The sequence below is a fragment of the Diadema setosum genome, chromosome 3 (genome assembly GCF_964275005.1).
Source record: "Diadema setosum chromosome 3, eeDiaSeto1, whole genome shotgun sequence".
Classification (NCBI taxonomy): Eukaryota; Metazoa; Echinodermata; class Echinoidea; order Diadematoida; family Diadematidae; genus Diadema; species Diadema setosum.
The window spans coordinates 36,324,220-36,345,616 of NC_092687.1; the positions used below are offsets into that span (position 1 = coordinate 36,324,220).

At 37.5% G+C, this 21,397-nt stretch overlaps 1 protein-coding gene across 1 annotated transcript in view; it reads left to right on the forward strand.

Annotated features, from left to right (window-relative positions):
- Positions 1–21,397, forward strand: part of LOC140246825 (uncharacterized) — a 54,410-nt gene that overhangs the window by 25,550 nt on the left and 7,463 nt on the right. The window contains exons 3-6 of the mRNA XM_072326154.1: positions 11,995–13,400; positions 13,455–13,604; positions 18,542–18,703; positions 21,116–21,316. Of these exons, the coding sequence (XP_072182255.1) occupies positions 11,995–13,400; positions 13,455–13,604; positions 18,542–18,703; positions 21,116–21,316 (1,919 nt within the window). The remainder of the gene's footprint in view (positions 1–11,994; positions 13,401–13,454; positions 13,605–18,541; positions 18,704–21,115; positions 21,317–21,397) is intronic.

Consider the following 21,397-nt stretch of genomic DNA (forward strand, 5'->3'; position numbering starts at 1 on the left):
CGTATGGCCGAGTGGTTAAAGGCAACGTCTCAGAGACGTGAGGTTGCACACGTGCGGGTTCGAACCCCACGAGATCACGAAACAAAATACTTAGCTATTTTACTTTTTTTCTTCAATTTTGTATTACATATTCGTCCATGTAGAAATCACATTCGTATATAAACGCACCTATACACACACACAGACACACACACACACACACACCATATCCCTCTTTTTTGTGTTGGAGACCATATTGCTTCGACTGCTGCAAAATTTTGCAGGCTGACTTTGTCAAACCGATCATAGTATGTAATGACGACGACGGAGGTGTTGTACTTTGAACAATTGTCTTTCAAGACCATGTCATTGTTTTGTACTTTGATGACGTCATCACACTGAAAATTGTGATTAAAGGCAAGGTATCAAATCCAGCCGATTATAGGTTTTATGTTTACGGCACGTATTTTTCCCAAGTTGCCAGAAATGGCATAGCGACATCAGTAGTTACAAGGCCGCATTTCCGTCTAGCAATGCAATACATGTTCACGCGGCCACGTTGGTTGAGTGGGCATTGACTTTTCTCCCTGTAATATCTATACATTTCTTTTTTGCCTTACCATTTCCGTGGATGTCCCGTGGCCGAGAGGTTAGAGAAACGGTTTTGCATGCACGCTCAATATAATTTTAATGTGCCTATATCACATTCTTTTCTTTGTCGATCGCAGATGACCGACATCTGATGACCCCAAGCGTATCACCTAACTCGTCAGTCTGACGAGTTTCATATCTCGTTTCTTATTCTTCTTTCTTTCTGGCCTATTTTGTGTCGTCAATATCTCAAGAATGACATTACGGAGTAACATGACATTTTCAGTCAACATGTCTCATGACAATATCTAGCCACAATAAGGTTTTCATGACAGTAACATATCTATGACGTCATCTAGGCGCCATTTTGTGATTTTCGGACCATGTTACATGATCGATCATAACTTCATAACTAAAGGTCCTTTCTGTATCAGTTTTTGTGGACATAAAGTTCAGGTCACGCTCTATCTTTCTTTCTCTGATGCTAATTACCTAGGACGTCATCTAGGACGCGTAAGCGCGCGTCAAACATTTAAAAGGCTCAAAACAACTTTCCAATGGGAAATCTCGAAGTTTCAGACAATTTTAAGCGTTTCAAACAATTTTGCGCGTGCGCGTCCGTCCGCGCATTTTCGCGCGCACAGCGCGTCAGTAACATGAAAATGCACATTTTTTGACTGATCTGGATTCCTGATACTTTGAGTAACAATATCCATTGATTTCTGATCGATTTTGACAAATAACAAAGCAATGCACTGGCGTCAAAGTTGAAATTTCGCGTGCGCATCTATGTGCAAATATAGTGAAAAAACATGTCTTTGTTTATTTCGCCATAGCTCTTTAAAACGTCAGGTGACCCTATGTTTTTATTGCATATTACAAAAGCATATGAATTGAAAATAACGTTTCAAGTATCATTATTTCCATAATTACAATATGACGTCATCATATCGTCATCTGAAATCAAAAAAGTGGAATTATTTTTTTTAAGGTACTGTTTCTGACATTCATTTGCTCGTATCTCTGTTGTTTAAGCTCAATATTATCCCAAATTCAGATATGTTGTACTTTGAACATTTGCCTTTTAAGTCCATGTCATGCTTTTGATATTTGATGACGTCATCATACCTTAAATTGTGATTAAAGGTAAAGACGCAAAATCGGACAAGTTTACGTGTATTGTCTATGGGAGGTGATTTTTTTTTAAAGCATCAATTGACTTAACAACGTTTAGGCACCTTTATCTCAGCTGATTTTGCTTCATTTCCTCTGAAACTTTAATATGTTGTAGCTGAGACAATAAGCTGCAGTAATCATGCATTTTATTCTTTGAAATCTCCTCATCAGATTGACAATTTTGCAGTTTAAAACTGAAAATGAAAATGGAATGTGGACAAAACGATTCCCCATGTATCTTTCACATACATAAGTTTACGTTCCCCATATTTTCTCGTCGAGACGTATGGCCGAGTGGTTAAAGGCGCCGTCTCAGAGACGTGAGATTGCGGGTTCGAACCCCACAAGATCACGAAACATTTTTTTTTATTTTACTTTTTTTTTCTTCAATTTTGTATTACATATTCGTCCATGTAGAAATCACGTTCGTATATAAACGCACCTATACACACACACAGACACACACACACGCCATATCCCTCTTTTTTGTGTGTTGGAGACCACATTGCTTCGACTGCAGCAACATTTTGCAGGTTGACTTTGTCAAACCGATCATAGTATGTAATGACGACGACTGAGGTGTTGTACTTTGAACAATTGTCTTTCAAGACGATGTCATTGTTTTGTAATTTGATGACGTCATTACACTGAAAATTGTGATTAAAGGCAAGGTATCAAAACCAGCCGATTATAGGTTTTATGTCTGCGGGACGTATTTTTCCCAAGTTGCCAGAAATGGCATAGTGACCTCAGTCGTTACAGGGCCGCTTCTCCGTTTAGCAATGCAATAGATGTTCACCAGGCCACGTTAGTTGAGTGGGCATTGACTTTCCCCCTGTTATATCTATACATTGTTTTTTTTTTTGTCTTACCATTTCCGTGGATGACCCGTGGCCGAGTGGTTACAGAAACGGTTTCGCATGCACGCTCAATATAACTTCAAGGTGCCTATATCACATTCTTTTCTTTGTCGATCACAGATGACCGTCATCTGATGACCACAAGCGTATCACCTAACTCGTCCTCAATGTGACGAGTTTTCATGTCTCGTTAAATCTTACAATTCCATTCAAGATATAGTGACGGCCTAGAATATAGATAATTGTTTATAACAACAGACTGAGGACTTGAAAAAATACTCGTGCGAGTGAGCCGAAATTTGCATATCTCCGCGTCATCAGTACGTTTTGTTCTTATCTTGTTTGATTTGTTTGTTTTTTGGCGCCCCCCCCCCCCCCCCCTTATGTTCGAAACCGCTTTTGATCCAATCGGCGATCGCTTCAGAACGAAAGAAATTGCATCGGCTGCTCCGTGTAGCATTTTGCCTGCTAAATATAAAATGACATGTGTGAAAACAATAGGCATTGTCATTTTGTCGACGTTATGATCACGTTTAGTTATTATCTTCTTTTTTACACATTTTTTTATAAAAATACAAAATTGGGCTAGCTATGAAATAAGCGAGCGCAGCGAGCGAGCCAATTTCTTTTTGTATTTCAGGTTACAAAAACATGGAATTCTTGTGTGAACACTATAAACATTGTCATTTTGTCCGGGTCGTCATCATCATGTTTTGTTTTTAATCTTGTTTAATTTGGTGGTCTCCGCCCCCCCCCCCCCCCCTTCTCCCTCCCCCCGTCCGGGCGAGTCTTTTTTTTTTTTTCTTCTTCTTCTTCTTTTTCTTCTTCGCTTATTCATTTTTTTCGTTTTTTCGTTTTTTGGCGCCCCCAAGGAGTGGCGCCCGGGGCACGTGCCTCTTGCCCCTTGCCCCCCCCCCCACCCCCTAGATGCGCCACTGGATATCGGCAAGAGAGTTGTTGACTGGAACCTCTGGCATTCTTGCGATCGCTTCCTCGCTGATGGCAGATTTACGGTTGAGGATATATCTGAAGTGTTTTGCCCAGCGTTCAAGAACTTTTTTTTTGGTCCGTGATCAGTATGTTTCCATTATTCTGCACTGAGGAGGGGACAATCCCGACGAAGTTGGTCCATAATAAAATGCAGTCTTTAGCGCTCTGTCAATATATCTCAGTCGTTTTCTCTTTGAAATGAATAAGAAAGTAATGACGAGTTGAATTTTTTTAGATATGTAATGGGTAAAAGATTGAGCTTGATGATAAATTTGGTGTCAATTAGTATGCTATGTCTTGTTTTCTCAGCAATGACATCAAAGCATGCAATCGAGCAATGCGGCGATGATAGTCCGTCCCATCAAAGCCAGTGTACGTACCAAACTCCCTCGAACACACCTGTCTTCAACCTTACTTGCATAGTGAGTGGATTTAAGCCTAATATTTCCATGCTCTGGTCTGAGGAGTCTGGAAAAATATTAAATTCCGTGGTTTCGCGACAGACAACGCTACCTGACGAGACATACGAGAGGTTCGAGACAATTACTGTGTCAGTCAAAGGTGGAATAGAGCAGACCTTCATATGTACAGCTAGCGGTGACTCGTTGAATGGAACTTCGGCCTTGGAAATCAGTCTTCTGCCTATATCAGGTTTTGTTAAACGTTGCTAACTTTATGTTGTTGGATAATTAATATTGTAGCTTCTGCCGCCCCTGTATTAATTATTTCTACAACAAAAAGTAGCGTACACTGTAGGTATGCAACAACAAAAAGTGTTTTTACTTACGATTTGCATGGGGTGTGTAGGTAGCTCTGAGTGATGTATTAGTACCCCGCAATAAAATTTCAAAAAATCCACGTTTCTGTGACAGGAAGGGAATTGATTAAACACACACACACACACACATATATAATTATAATGTGACCCTGCACCTCGAAACAAACAAAAAGTCGCCAGACATGAATTTTTAGTTAAGAACATATTCTGAAAGAGCAGACTTTAAGCTTTAAAATGATGTATAACTCAAATCAAATGGACTCTGCTAACCTATCTAAATATTGGAAAGAAAGCTTAAACTCAGGAAAAGTGTGAACTGAGAAAAGAGACTCTGAAGAACAGTGTCTATTCAAGCGCTTAATCCTTACCAAACCGTGCTGGCTGTGCGATGAATGAGACAAAAAACAGGAAGTAAACCACCAGAGTAACAACAATGAAGGGATTATCAGATTAAAATGAAATTAAGCATGCCTCATTAACACATTCTGTCCCTAATTAATGCCAACTTTCAAAGCAGAAGCACTATCCTTTCAAAAGTTTATTAGAGTTGAAAGTGAAAAGTGTTGACAAGGTTTTTCAGAAATGAAAAAGGGAACTCTAAAAACACACCTAATCTCACTATTCTACCAAAAAATGTTCGAGATAAACTGCTAAAAAAGCACACTTTCCTGCTCGTTTTATGATACCAAATTTTAGCATCATGTAAAAGAAGACCCGCTCTTTCAGAAAATATGAAAAAGTCAAGTTTGGCTAGGTTGACCCATTTCACTTATTTTCAATCCTCACGCAAAATCAATGTGTGCGACTTTATGTTCGTTTTGAGGTGCACGGTCACATATATAATATATATGGTATATATATATATATATATATATATATATATATATATATATACTTGGAACGAAATAAAGACAAGCCCTTAGGGCTAGGACTATTTGCAGCCCGTCTTTGCAGAAAATGGTTTAAACTAGTAGTGAAGGTACACATCCCTGAATTTAATAATGCATGATTGACGTGTCCATCTCTTATTTCAGAAAAACGTGCCAATCTTGGTCTTATTGTTGGACTAGTCATTGGTGTAAGTGTTTCTGTGTCCACCCTCCTCATTGCTGGAAAATTTCTGCAAAAGTATCATCCGGAGTACCTGTCGCGAAAAGGTGATATTTGAGTTGGTTTATCTGTTTAATTATTAGTTTATTTATGTGAGTACGGGTTCGTTAGTTTGCTTGCTTTTTTTTTCTTTGTTTTCCAAAGAACTCAGATTACGGTATGGTTTTATAACAATCGAATAGTTTTATTCATATGATAGCGATAAACAATCCCCTCTGAATAAACGTTCCGTGAGTGATTCAGTATGGAATGAATAAAAAAGAAAGCCGTGGTACAGTATAACGTAATAATATGAATGTTAGTATACTTCAGAATGTTTAGTATTTGATAAGTAGGCCTACGTAGGTATGCATGTCTTCTAATGATTTTGTTCCGTCGTCTGACAACAATAATAGTGGAAGTATTTTTTTTTTCGTTTCCTTCATGGTTGTATTGGTGGCCCATGATATTTTTTTTTTCAATATACATTAACAAATGGAAAAAAAAATGGGAATAGTTGCTTTGACTACTACGGTTTACGAGACATGTACATGTTCCAACGGTAAACTGGCACCTCGTCTACAACCACACTGTCCACTGTTCACCTAGTCTAATGCCATATCGTCTAAACTTGCTTCGTCTACTACCAACTCGTCTACCAACCATTTTCTCTATTAAAATGCCAATTAGTCGAATTGTCATTTCGTCTACTAACCATTTAATCTAATCTCTAATTTGTCTAAGTCACATGTCGTCTAATACCCATTATGTCTATTGACCATATCGTCCATTAGGCCTAATCATTAGGTCTATGAATGAAAAAAGTCTACAGCTCATTTTGTCTAATAGCTAATTTGTCTACATCCACCTTGTCTTATACTTAATTAGTCTAATAACCAGTTAGTCTACTCCCAACTGGTCTACGTCCAACTGGTCTACTCCCAACTGGTCTACTTACAACTGGTCTGCACCCAACTCGTCTTCTCCCAACTCGTCTACTCCCAACTCGTCTACACCCAACTGGTCTACTTATTATATACATTTTTTGTCTACTCCAAATTCTTTTCTTAAGTCTACTACATTCAGTTTCCTTTCCCATTGAAATATCTTGAACTCTCTTGGTGCTCCATTTGGTTTAGATGTTTTGTTCTAATTATGACAATTGTATAACTTTTTATAATACAAAAATAATGTCACAGTGTGAAAAACTTGCTGTGTTACATTTGTACTGGATGTGTAATTTATATCAGAAGCAATCATGCAGCATTTATTTGTCCAAACTTCAACACTCCATCCATTCACCTTTATTTTTATATCGACAGTGAGACGGACTGGACACTAGACAAAGTGGTATATTCATTATTAGCATGACCAGATGGGAATGATCAGTTTAGGTAAATTGCTGAGAGTATACCAGTTGGGAGTAGACCAATATTGGGTATAGACGAGTTGGGAGTAGACCAGATGGGAGTAGACCAGTTGGGAGTAGACCAATTGGGTATAGACCAGTTGGGCGTAGACAAGTTGGGAGTAGACCAGTTGGGTGTAGACCAGTTGGGTGTAGACCAGATGGGTATAGACCATGTTGGGTATAGACGAACTAAGGGTTGGATGATAATGATAACTAGACAAAGTGAATGTAGACGAGATGACTTGTAGACGAGGTGGGAGTAGACAAAGTGGCAGTACCTGTTAGGCGAAATGGATATTAGACGACATGACAAGTAGACATTGTGAGTATAGACGACTTTACTATTAGATCAATTGCTCAGTACACGAAATGCTCCTTAGACGAGTTGGGTATTAGGCAATACGGATAGTGGGCAAAGTGGATATTAGACAATATGTCTACTAGACAAAACAAGTTGTAGACCAAATGGGCATTAGACGTATCGGTAATAGACGATTTGCCAGTAGACCAATTTGAAAATAGACAGAGTGGCTGTAGACGAGGTCACTATAAACCGTTCCAACAAATTCAGAATGTCGCTACTCTGAGAAGCAAGCAGTCGTGAATAATTTTCAGTCATGATAAGAAAAACTTGATGTGTGGTTGACATAGAAATGTTATTTACTTTGGTCAAAATAAGTATATTTCAGGATAAAGGGAATTGTTTTGACGGCAAAATATGGGTTTAACCTTGGCACGGTATACCTACATTATTGGCAGAACCACTTCATTATTTTTTTTATGCAACAAAAGCTAAACACCACTAGTAGAATATAGCATTTTACATTTTCAAAGCTTTCAAACGATCTCTACGACTGTTGATCGAATATCTGTAACAAACAAATTTCTTACAAAAATTAAAGTTTATTCATTCAAGTCTTTTATTTAAAACCTTAATCTTAATTTACTTGTTGTTTAATTAAGCTGCTGTCATTATGTATCGTGCTATCTACAGATATTGTTAGCATCTAACACGCCATAAGTGCGTCAAAAAGGTGGACGTTATCGTTAAACAGGTAGCCAACACTGTTGTTATCATACCTCTCTGTTCATGATGCAATGTCTTACAAGGATGTGGCTGGAATCACTGCTGGCGGAGACCACAACCAAACCGACCAAATGACGAAGAAGAATTAACGATGAGTATGAGATATGTTTAGCTATGATCATCATAATCATATGTCTGCTAAGATCAATTTATACTTTTGGATTGCTCACTTGTAGTTTGATATTCAAGTTGATAAAGTAGGGTTGAGTGCCCAACAGTTTTCTGCTTATTGTATTGTTTCCCTAGGGTTATTGCGACGTACATTGTATCATTTTAAATTCAACAGAATTTGAATAACACTAATCACGAAGTATACATGGTCTGGTTTTTCCACTTTTTGATTTTTTATTTCGATTTATTTTCATATTTCTCGATGAAAAAAATACATCAAATATAACAAAATCAAATGAAGTACATGATATCAAGCTGGAGACATACTTAAAATATTGCAAATATGTAAAACATATAGTGGTCGATCTATGACGTTTTGAATCTGTGAATGGATGCTAAAGAAATATGAAGGAACCTACTTAAAAGCGAGCTTGTTGAGCGTAGGTCCCAGTTAAAATCGAGTTAAAGATTAAGATGGGGAGCACGGGTACAACATTGACCAAAACATAGAGAAAAAAAGTACATTTATACAGTTATATAGCAAATTCTTCTCTAATACAGATTTGGGGTCGGATAAGCCACATGCTCTAGGCGGATGAACCATTGTCGTTCTGGCGATAATAACAATATGACTCAATATATGATAACAATAATACGGTTAAAAAAATATTAAAGATTTATACATTGCGTGTATTAAGGAGGGAACACATGCACCTGCAAATCCCCCCCCCCCCCGAAAAAAAGAAGACATTCAACAACCAGTTACAGTGCAGAAGGAATTAAAAAACCACCTGTTACCTCGCCCCAAATGTCTTAGAGAAGGAAGAAAATGCAATAGGTCATAGACACAGTGACAGAATTTGAGGGCACAAATAGCTGGTTTTAACATAACAACAACCCTGGAGTACGGTACAGCGGGATAGTCCTGTGCATCACAAAACAGATTTCAGTGAGCTGAATTAATGTAATTATTCAATAAATACTGTCTTAATTTGCATTTAAAGGATGATAGTGATAAACAACCTGTGAGTTCAGAGGGGAGATCGTTCCAGTATTTCGGTCCCGCATACATAATTGTTTTCATCGCGAAAATTGTTCGAGTACGTGGGAGGTGATAAGCGTCCCGTTGGCGGGTAGGATAATTGTGAACTGAGTAGTTTCTTTTGAACATGTGAAGAAAAACATCAGGAAGATCATTCGTGGAGTATTTATACATGAAAATACCTAGGTTGTATTCAAATAAGTCAGGCAATTTCAAAATTTTATTCTTGTGAAAAAATTCATTTGTATGAGATAGATATCCAGCGTTATTGATAATTCTGATGGCGCGTTTTTGGAGGAGGAAAAGCGAATCAAGCAAAAATCTGGACGAATTACCCCATGCAAGAATTCCATAGTTGAGGTAAGGGGAAATCATTGTTGAGTATATAATTTGTAATATATGTATGGGGAAAAATATTTCAGCTTATTCAAAATTCCTATGTTTCTGGACAAAATTTTACTTAAATAGTTAATATGGGTTTTCCAGGATAGATCACTATCAATGTAAAGTCCTAGAAACTTAATACTATCTACCTGGTTTAAATTGATACCATTGGTCTTAATATAATCAGAAACAGATTGCAGAGAATTGCTGAACAGCATGTAATGAGTCTTATCAATATTTAGTGATAACTTATTTGCGTGGATCCAGGACTGAACAAGTTTCAGTTCATTGTTTAACATATGTATAAGCGTGTTAGAGTTACGATGTGAAAGAAATAAATTTGTGTCATCAGCAAAGCATATGAAAGAAAGAGTCTGAGACGAATTTTGGAGGTCGTTTATGTACAAAATAAATAATAATGGGCCAAGTAGGGAACCCTGGGGGACACCACAAGAAGTTGTTTTCAAGAGAGACTCATGACCGTTTAGATAAACATATTGCTTTCTATTAGTAAGGTAGTCTTTAAACCAATCTAGAGCTGTCCCACGAATGCCGTAATGGCTTAACTTGTAAAGCAAAATATCATGGTCTATAGTATCGAACGCTTTTGAGAAGTCGAGAAAAACACCGATGGTATGGGAAGTTTCATCTAAAGCATGGGCTACTTTATCAATGAAAGCTAGCAAAGCGTGGATTGTGCTATGCTGTTTTCTGAATCCAAACTGAAAATTTGAAAGAATATTGCAATTGATAAGGAATCTAAGAGTTCGTTTGTGAACAAGTTTCTCCAAATTTTTTGAAATTGAAGTTAAATGAGATATTGGACGGTAATTGCTAACCGATTCTTTAGCACCCTTTTTGAATATTGGAACGACTCTAGCAATTATCATCTTTTCAGGAACTTTTCCAGTTAACAAAGATTGATTGAAAATATAAGTAAGGGGAGTAATTATTTCAGTTATTATATTTTTTTAAAGAAAAACTGAAATTCCGTCATCACCTGTACTTTTCTTGTTATTCAGTTTGCGAACAATTTGTTTGATTTCTTCCTCGATAATTGGAACAAAAAGCAAAGTGTGTGCATTCCTTTCCCTTAGAAACGAATGAAAAGGTGTCCCGGAGCGAGGTATTTTCTTGGCAAGATCTGGTCCAAGGTTAACGAAGAAGTCATTGAATACATCTGCCATCTCCCCTGGATTGTCTATCATGCGACCCTCGTTTAGAATACGATTTGGGGAATTCGCCTCAGTGCTGGATTTTAAAGCTGTGTTGATCACCTTCCACGTACTCTTTATGTCAGATTTGCATCTATCGAACTGTCGGTAAAAATACTGTTGCTTAGCTAAGCGTAACGTAGAGGTCAGCGTATTTCGATAACAAACATAACGAGATTTAGTTGAAGAATTTGGGGATTTACGGTATCTACAATATAATCTGTTTTTCTTATTAATAGACCTAAGAAGAGATTTCGTGATCCAAGGCTGTTTTGGTATCTTTTTATAATTAAATTTAGATCGGTTACACAAGGGTATATAATTATCACAAGTTTCTATCAAAATTTTCATAAAAAACCTCAAAGGATGAGTTTACATTTCCTGCGTTGTAGACAGGGGACCAGTCAACGGACCCAAATCCCTCCCTGAGCCTATCTAGATTGCGTTCAGACGTGTCACGAGTACAATGGTTAGATGTTGGAGTTTTTCTGGTTGTGAACTGAGGTACAAGGGCATAAATCGGGAAGTGATCAGAAATGTCAGAAACTACGATACCAGATGTGACGTCAAGAGATAGATTATTAACAAAAATATTATCGATGAGAGTTGAAGTGACATCGGAAATTCGAGTAGGTTTTCTTATAAAAGGGATAAAGGATTTGGGCAACATAAGGTTGAGAAAGTCTTAACAAACTGCAGTATCATTATAATTAAGGAGATTTCTATCAAAGTCTCCCATAATAATGCATGTCTTGTTATCAAAATATTTATCAGAGAGGAGATCATGAAGCAACCCAATAAACTCAGTAGGGTTAGAATGCGGGGGTCTATAAATTTCCCCCAGGGTAATGTTACCTTTGTTTGGAGTTATAACTTCTATAAAAATACACTCTATACATTCTGAGGTGATGCTGTATTCGTGTAACAATTGACAATTTAGAGTTTGTGAAACATAAAAACCTACTCCACCACCTCTTTTGCCAGTCCTGTTATTGGTAAATAATTTGAAACGATTGATGGAGTATTGAGAAGCAGGTGACGTTTCCTTTAGCCAAGTTTCACTGAGGCCAATGATCATATGACTAAATTGTAACTCATTAACAAATAAAAGAAATTGGTCAAAAGACTTGAAGAGAAAGAAATCAATTTCGAGTAAGGGTGTGTATACCTCTATCCCTCTCCAACGCGTTTATTTATTTCGTTTCTCTTTCTCCCAGTACTAAAACTATCATCAACTGCCTTTACTTCTCTTTGACTGTTTTGCTTCTCTTCCAACCATCAGCACCTATACCGCCGCCTCTTGCACAGGAACAGTTAATACAGCAATGCATAAAAGACCTGAAGGACTATTACCGCGAGTCACGACGCAAGGTCACAGTGGATCCACTTAACTTTATGGAGCGTGTTAACTTGGATGAAATCTACACAAATTTGACATTGATGGACCAAAGTGACATGAGTAAAACTCCAATAACCTACGAGGATCTACTAACAAATGATGAGAGTGGGAAACTTTCAAGACACATTCTGATCCAGGGTGAGGGAGGTGTTGGTAAAACAACGCTTTGCTCTAAAATCGCCTGGGACTGGTGTCAGGGAAGAATTCTCCATGATCTAGACATGGTGGTCGTTATTCCTCTTCGAAGCGTCACTGGAAGCAAAAGTCTCGGTGGTATAATAGAACGCTATCTTTCTGACTTAAATGCAGCGACACCGGACCAAATTGACGACTATATCTCAAAAAATCTAAGTAAAATTTTACTTGTATTTGATGGTTTCGACGAGTTTACTGGAAGAATGGAAAGAAGAAGCAGCAGTGATATCATTCGCATTCTAGCATTAGAGCAATACAAGTCATGCAAGATAATCGTTACCACACGGCCATGGAGAAAACATGAATTCGCATTGGATAAGCACCTTGCCGAAGCTTACACTACAATAAACGTCGAAGGATTCAACAAGGCGAACTTAACAACTTACATCGAAAGATACTTTCGCATTAGAAACATGGACGCTCTTTCAAATAGTTTGATCAGTTTCATGAAAGAAAATGACATTATCTGGTCGAACATGGCTTATTTTCCCATTTACTGTGCAATGCTTTGCCTCATGTGGAGTGAATTCAGTGAAAAGAAACGAAAAGATATGGCAAAAATGCAGACTTTTTCTGAGCTTTTCCAAGAAATTATGTCTTTTCTAAAAGCACATTATGCATCAAAAACATGTGAACATTTACAGAGTAATAAGGCTACCGAGCAATGGAAGGAGGCGGGTAAGGCGATTCAAGAAATAAGTGTGATAGCGCTGAATGGTCTGTTTACAAGGAATCTTTCCTTTCTTGAAGATACATTTAAAGATTGTCCATTTGCCATGGAAACGTGCTGCCGGATCGGAGTTTTGACAATAGAAAGAGATATCATCGCAGGGGTGCGTCGGCGTTATGAAAACCTTTCATCCTTAGTTGAGTCAATAGTTTCCTTTCCCCACAAATTGTTCCAGGAATATGTTGCAGGATTATATGTTGGAAATATGTACGCCAAAGATTTTATCATGTACGAACAATTGAAACGACAACTTATTCCTCGAAGGGACGAGTTCCGCTACTTACTATACTTCGCATCAGCCTTGCAGAAGAAACTTGGTTTGGATATCCTCGATGGCGTAATAAAGGGACCTGATCGAAGTGAAGTGACTTCTGGTGATTTTGATTATGAAAAAATTCCTGATTCCAGTTATAATAAGCGTGATTTCTGTATTGATTTAGCCTTTGAATGTCACACTAAAGAGGCCGCCAGAGCAGTTGGAGAACTATGGGAAGAACACACACTATCACGGGATATGTCTGAACACACGAAGTCAGGAGTTGTGTTCCTCGTGCACACCAACCAAGTGGTGAGCTTACCTTTCAACTAGACAAGGAGGTTACTATTGAAATGTATTTAAATTGGCAATGCTATTTTGAGTTTATTTATCTTGACCTTCCTCTGTGATTGCTTGAGCGAAAAATCTTTGCTCCACCCTTTTATGAGTTCTAAAACTTTATGCCCTGATTGTTATTTATGTTGCAGTTTAGTATTCAATTACTGAAGTATGGTTTGAAATGACTCCGTCACATTTTACAGCTGTAAAATAAGGTGCCCTGTAACCTGACTCAAGACTAACATATGTTGTTTATGTATTGTCAATTTAGTAATGTATGAATCACTGGTGCTCTTGAAAAGTTTTGACTGAGACAACAGCTTGTCGCGACAGAATAACTGCCGCTCATAGGGTAGAAGCACAGCCATATCATTCTACATTATTTTTGTTTTCTGATTTGTCGACGGCATATAGCATGTCAGATGTATTCCCACATTCAAAATTCTAATCTCGTTAGTGTACAAATTTTTCCATAAGAAAATTGTTTAAAACAAAAACAAAACAACCCCTGAAAAAACCCAAAACTGACCCTAAGTCTAACACCAAAATTAACAACAAAGAAAGCATATTGTGACCGTGCACCATAAAACAAACATTCGCACCCCTTGATTTAATTTCAGTGCTCAAAACAGTTGAAATGGATCAACAGAGTCAATCTTGAGGTTTTCATATTTTCTGAAAGAGCTATCCTTCGTCTACATTATGCTTTGATAGGGGATCATAAATGATCATGAATGAGAAAGTGTGTTTTCAGCAGTTTTTCTACAACTTTTTTTATTCTTTTTCTATTTATTTATTTATATATTTTTTTTTTTTTTGGGGGGGGGGGTAGAATGATCAGGTATGTTGTACAGGTCCCTTGTCATTTCTTGAAATCCCTAGCACACTCTTCAATTTCCAGTCTAATAACTTTTGAAAGGATAACGCTACTGCTTTGAAAGTTGACATTAATTATGGACAGAATATGTAGATATAACATGCTCAATTTCAGCTCAAAGGAACTGTACAGTACGAGATGGGGATTCATGCAGTGAACATTCCTAAGTGAGATAATGAGAAACCTCTTTTGAAATATGAAAGATCATGTAATTTTAAGATGGATTCAACGTTGATTTGATGGAAAGTTGCTTCAAATGGCTGAGGTATCAAACAAGTGATAATTATAAAAAGGCGACAGACCACGCCTTTTACAAGGATCTCTTTGTTTCACCTGGATTTTGGATATCTCAACCATTTCAAAACCGATTTTCATCAAATAAACTTTTGATACCCTTTAGAATTGCATGTTCTTTGACATCTCATAGAGTAGTTTCTGAATATCTCACAAAACGTTAAAACCTAAATCTTCACCTCAAGCAGAACTGTACACACCCTTTAATCTGATAATCCCTTCATTGTTGGTGCTCTGTGGTTTACATCCTGTGTTTCGGCCCTTTCATCACACAGCTAGTAATGCTTGGTAAAGATTCAGACTTGAATACACTATGTACTCCAGAGCCTCTTTTTTCCTTTCAAACTTTTCCAGAGTGTGTGCTTTCTTTCCAGTATTTAGAAAGGTTAGGGGAGTGTGTCTGAATTGAGTTACACATCATTTAAAGCTTAGAGTCTGTGATGCAGGGTCACACATGAAGAGTTTGGTTTCAAAAAGTACAAAATCCATAATTTCAAGTTCTGAAAAAAAAAATTGAATTTTGATTTTCATATGTAGCAACCTCAGATTGGAATGATATTTCCCTCAGTTTACTGCTATATTATACAACAACCACTCCGTAAGAAAATCCAGGTCCGTACATTTATTTTTAATGAATTAATCATTTTTATAAAACTGTTTGTAGATGTAGCACGCACCTTTTGGAACCGAAAGTGGATGTAGTCCCCTTTGAAACTGAAATTTTACATACCAGAGATTCGCGGATTTATTTCTTTTAGGCTTTTTTTTTTTCAGCAATGGTGTTGGAGATGGGATGTGCTGTCCAGGGAACATAGGTAATTGACAATGCCCTGCCCTATTTAGCAGCTAGAATAACAAACTAATTTGCACAGCTAACGCCCCACTTCTCCCTTGCTGAGCAATATTTTCAATGAATGATTGCCGTTGGTCAGAAGCATTTAAACAAGTTTCGCATGCTTCAATGTTCTGGATCAATCGAATTTTTTTTTTTTTTTCTGAGGGAGGGAGGATCCATTATGCATAAAAGGTTATAGTAGAGGAGGGGTCACAGAGACACACCACCCCTATACAGGATTACCCAACCAGGCACGGGGACATTTAAAAACATAACGTACCCATTATGTTTTCCTATCACAGCCTCCTTTCTTTCCGACAGGCTTTGTTACTCATTTCCTTTCTACACCTCAGCTTTTATTTCTGTTGTCTTCACGTTGTTTTTTTTTTTCCTTCTCACCAGGTGATTTCTCTTTCCCCTCTTCCTTTTTTTTTTTTCTCACGGGCATTATCTCGCGATTTCTTTTCTTATTCTTATTGGTATTAAGTTTTGGCTATTTTTCTCTCTGTAAATTCTCCCTCCTTCTATTCAATATATTTTTTTCTTCTTCATACTTTTTTTTTTCAGTGAAACTTCAAAGGAAAAAGGTGGAAAAGCAGCCTCTGAATGTGCTGTAATAGCTCAATGATTTAATCAAATTAGTTACATGAATTTCATTCCCGAATTTTCTTATCAGGTAAGAAACAAATCCGATACGAATTTTCTATCAGGTAAGAAACAAATCCGATAATCTAAAAGCTGATAAAATCTGATTTTCTCATTGTAATAAAAAAAACCTCTTGTTTGAAATGCAGCTTTTTGTTATTATAAGTGTGAAGACGTCCTAAAAATGAATACATCAAGACCAAAAAGTGAATTTTGATTAAAAAAAAATGCATTACCTTTTTCAACTGAGATCTTCATATGTGACCATGCATCACAAAACCAACAAAAAGTCGCCACGCATGGATTTTAGCTAAGGGCAGATTCTGAAAGAGCAGACTCTAATCTTTAAAATGATGTATGATTCAATACAAATGGTCTCCTCTAACCTACCTAAATACTAGAAAGAAAGCACACACTCTGGAAAAGTATGAATTGAGAAAAGAGGATCTGAAGTACAGGGTCTATTCAAGCACTTAATCCTTCACCAAGCTGCGCTAGCTGTGCGACGAAAGGGATAGAACATAGGCTGTCAACCACCAGAGCAACAATGAAGGGATTATCAGATTAAGCTGAAATCGAGCATGTTCTGCTAACACATTCTGTCCATGATTACGGCCTACTGGAAAAGAATTTGAGATGCGCACGCAAGTCCGATTTAACCGCAGCCAAGTTTTGAGCATGACCACAACTTGTTTTTTTTTTTGTTTGTTTTTTTTTGTTTTGTTTTTGTGTTGTTTTTCCCGCGTGAGTCGCGGTGATGCCCGGAGAGGTCCATGCAGAAAACCAGTTGGAGTCCCTTAGCGGCAGCAGCTCGCAGGCAACTCCCACGCAGGTACTTCACAGTTACCGTATGCCGCCGGCAAAGATAATGACATTCTGTGGGACTTATGTCATTCCTTTAGAGGAATTCCTTCGCTGAGTTGGCAGCCCCTACGCGCCTGGCACACAGGTCACACTGTATACCCGAAAGTAGAATTTAAGTAGAACGGGTCCAGCGAGTTCGACACATGCACCGACTCACCCAAATCCTTGTCCGACCTCAGACATTGGCTGGTATGCTTACACTTTACACTTGCTCTTACACTCAACAAGCCCGCGTAGCTTGCCCAAAAAGGTGTGACAGGGCCTAAACATGGTTGCGGGTATAAAAACAGATTTGCGTGAGCACCTCCGTGCGACTACGGGTGAGATACGTGCCAGATACTGTCATGAGCGGTTCATTTGCGGAGACCTCCGTGTAGTAAAAATCATTTCTTCGCAAGTTGCACGCAATGCTTTCTCGGAAAGGTGTGACACGGCCTTTAGCGACTTAATATTACATAAAATAATAGAATGAAGAGCCTACAACCCAAAGGTGCTAAATCCAATGAAAAATGATGGAATTATTGCCTCTTGGAAGCAAGCTATTCATCTCTTATTGTATATCGCTTGCGATTAAGTAAACGTATTGTTGTACAACACGATATATCCTGCTCATGGCATTGGCACGATTCAGCAGTTTCCCCATCAACACGACTTCTTCACTTCGCAAGAAGACATTAGGCCACGTACAAAATAATGGGTACGGCACACCCCAGACCTTGCCCATGCATAGACTGAAATTGTTACTCTTTTTTTGTGTGTGTGTGCGTAAAAGAAAAGAACCTTGGTGTTTATTCAACTGCGAGCTGTATACAATAAGTTGATCCAACTTAACTCCTTATGCGCCACGGTGTAAATCCGCTGTGTTCCACATCATTCTGAGAACGCACCGAACATGCAGGCATGACTTTAGTACACATTCCGTGTTTCAAGTCAATGTAAGTTACATAGTTGTTGTATACGATGAATATGCAAAGAGCAAATTCTACAGAAAATGCGAAGATTTATATTTTTATATGATTTTTTTTTTTTTTAATTAATCTATCATTCTTTTCCAATCAAATAATCAGTAGATACATATAATTGCCCCGGCATGGCTATTGCACTCAAAACAGTATCAGAAACTAAGAATTTACTCGCAACTCTACTAGGCAATGCTGCTTGATGTCATATCACAACATTATGCGAACTCCTCTTTCATAATTCCTCCTTTCGCGACCACTTATTCCTACCAGCGATATATTACGTCAACACATTTAATGTATTGAACGTATCCGGTTTATTATTTTTTTTCATTACCTCTGACGCCCGTTAATGTAACTGAGTGTTTATTTCTATCGCCCAATGCTTACTAATTTCCACGGATCTCTCTATCAATCAATGTTCTTTCAAATACAGCGATCACTATCTGTTGACAAAGTGAACTGTGGAAGAACTGTGTCACGTTACCTGGCGGAGGGAATGTGTTCCAGCAGAGTGTTGCACAAACTAACAATAACTGACTCACGATTCCACACAGACTTCTACAATATCATGGGAGACAAGGCTTCAATCTGTCTGGTGAGCTATTCCATGACGGTGTTATATTTCGACAATATTGTGCAATACAGAATGAACTTCAAGAGTTGGACAGTATGCAAATATACATGTGACCGCGCATGACAAACCAACAAAACGTCGCACTCCCTGATTTTACATGAGGACTCAAAATATGTTCAATAGGCTAACCCAGTCAATTTTGAGAGTTTCTTTACCTTTTCTGAAAGAACACTTTCATCTTGTACATCATTCTAAAGTTTGGGCTCATTAAACGAGTGGGATATTATGACTTTATGATTTTTTTTTTCATATATTTTTTTTAATTAGTGTGAAAAGCTGTCTCTTAAAGGCGCATTGTCCCTGTATAGTGTAGAGGGAGCTGTTGACGATACTGCCGATCACCGTTAGCATTGATACGAAGATTACCGAAGTTGAGCAGCTGTCATCAAGAGTAAAGTGCGTAGGTGTTGCTAAGTAACGTTACCTTCGTTGTCTTCTCTGAGCATCGCGCAGTCTGTAGTAATGCCAGGGTGCGTACACATGTGCTTGTTATAATGAGATCACAAAAGAAGTTTGCTAGAGCTGTCATCCCCCTTAAAGCAGATTCATGAGCCCAACTGTGATCGGACCGCTGACTACAGTGAATCGGACTTCTTCGGACTTGGGGAAGTGGGCCACAGCGTAAGCGCTAAAGAGGAGTCGATAGCGTAGGTCTCTATATGAAACTTGCGCCGTGCGCCCGCGTACGCATTTAACTAAAACACTGAGACCATGCGCCTTTACAGTAACTTTTTTTTTTTTACTTCTTACTCACTCTTCACTTCCAAATATGATAACTTGGTATTTGTTAATTAGTTGGTAATTTGGTATAGCCATTAATAGAGCGTATTAATTTTGCATGCTTACTTCACTTTGATAATTATTCCTTCATTCAGGTGCGAGATTCTGCACGTTGTCTCCCTCTACAAAATAAATTTGTTAAGATCGCAACTGCTGATCTGTAACAAATTTAATTTGTAGAGGGAGACAACGTGAAGAAACTTGCACCTGAACCTTCACCCCTCTGAATAATATGGATAAAATGGTGTTTTATATACCAATTCAAAGGTAATTCAATTAGCTATCAACCTAGTATCTCAACGAAAAGGTTAACTTTACGCGTAAGTGAACGCATTCGTTTTTCTCTTCCGACGCACAAAAGTAAAAATTGCAAAAATGGTCAAGTTGTTATTCAAACGCTTTTGCTCTTCCATATGATAATGAGAACAAAAGGAAAATTCAACACAATGGAAACGCAAGTTAATTTGCGAAATCAACCTTTGATCTCTATGTTTTCTCTGTAACCCTCGAAAGATTAAGAAAAGCAAAAAAAAAAAATGGAGGAAAATGTACAATCTTCTATCAAATCCGCACTCAAAAGACATAAGAGACAAAAATGATGGTAAACTGAAAGTTAAATCTTAAATGATATTTGGTTGCTGAGTTTGTCTCATGCATTCTTAAATTCCTTACTTAAAAGGTAAAAAAAGAAATTCTTACGACTTACTCCCTATGTCCTTTAAAATTGGAATTGGTGGAAAGTGCTGATGTTCCAACCTCAGTTTCCCCCCATGTTTTTTTTTTTTTTTTTTTTTTTTTTTTTAATGCAAGGGCAAACAGGGGAAAGGTAAGTTATTTCTGCTGATTCATCGATGTCTCTCATTGGAAACTTGGAGGGCATTAGCAAATGAATTTCATTATGTCAAAGTCTGTAATTTTTTACATTTGTGCCTTCGAAGACAAAAGCGAATGTGTACACTCAAGCGTATAGAGTTTCCCTTTTTATTGACCTTCTAGGTTGATAACCAATGAAATTACCTTTAATATGGTATAAAAAATTAATATTACCTAGATAATCTACAAGAAAATGAACTTGAAAATGTGTTTACTTTCTTTTCTTTTGCTGCATGTATGTTGCTATAATTATATACATATACCTGATTCGTAAATTTAAAAAAAGAAAGAAAATAAATGAAGGGAACTTTCGATATACACAAACAATATGATTTTACATTGTTATCTCTTTTTCTTTTTTTATGACACTAAATTTTATCCATGGTCATCTTATCTACAGCAGAAACAATGCAGTAACATCCTTGTTTATCCTTGAAACATTACATCAGATGGTATCTGCACAAATGCATTTTACACAAATTACTTCGTTCATACTATACTAGTATAAGAACCATGCAACTAGAATAAAATTCGGTTTCATTTAATCTTACACCTTACGCGTGGCAAAACATGCGTGTAAATACGTACAAGGCTTGCTTCCGGCTTCTGCATTTCATACATAATGCAGTAATGTTCATTTTTTTTGCAATTGATATTGTGTTTTATTAATTTTTCAGTGGTTCCTATATTTTCCTTTGTTTTTGATTTTGTTTTCTATAGATTCAAGATCTAAATCTGTCTTTGACCAGCTGGGATAACGATCCTCAACATCAGTCCTTCATATGGAAAGGCCTGGCCAGATTGGTAAAACTTATGCCAAACCTTTCAAGCTTCAGCCTGAAATGTTCCTATTTGAACGGTACCTTTCTCTCAGAAATCGTCGACGTAGCAGGATCATGTCGGGTACGTCACCTCGATACGGTTTATATCACGTTTGGTCGCTTGTGCATATTATGATTCCGATGTCATATTGTATTGTATTGTATTGTGTTTGATAAACTT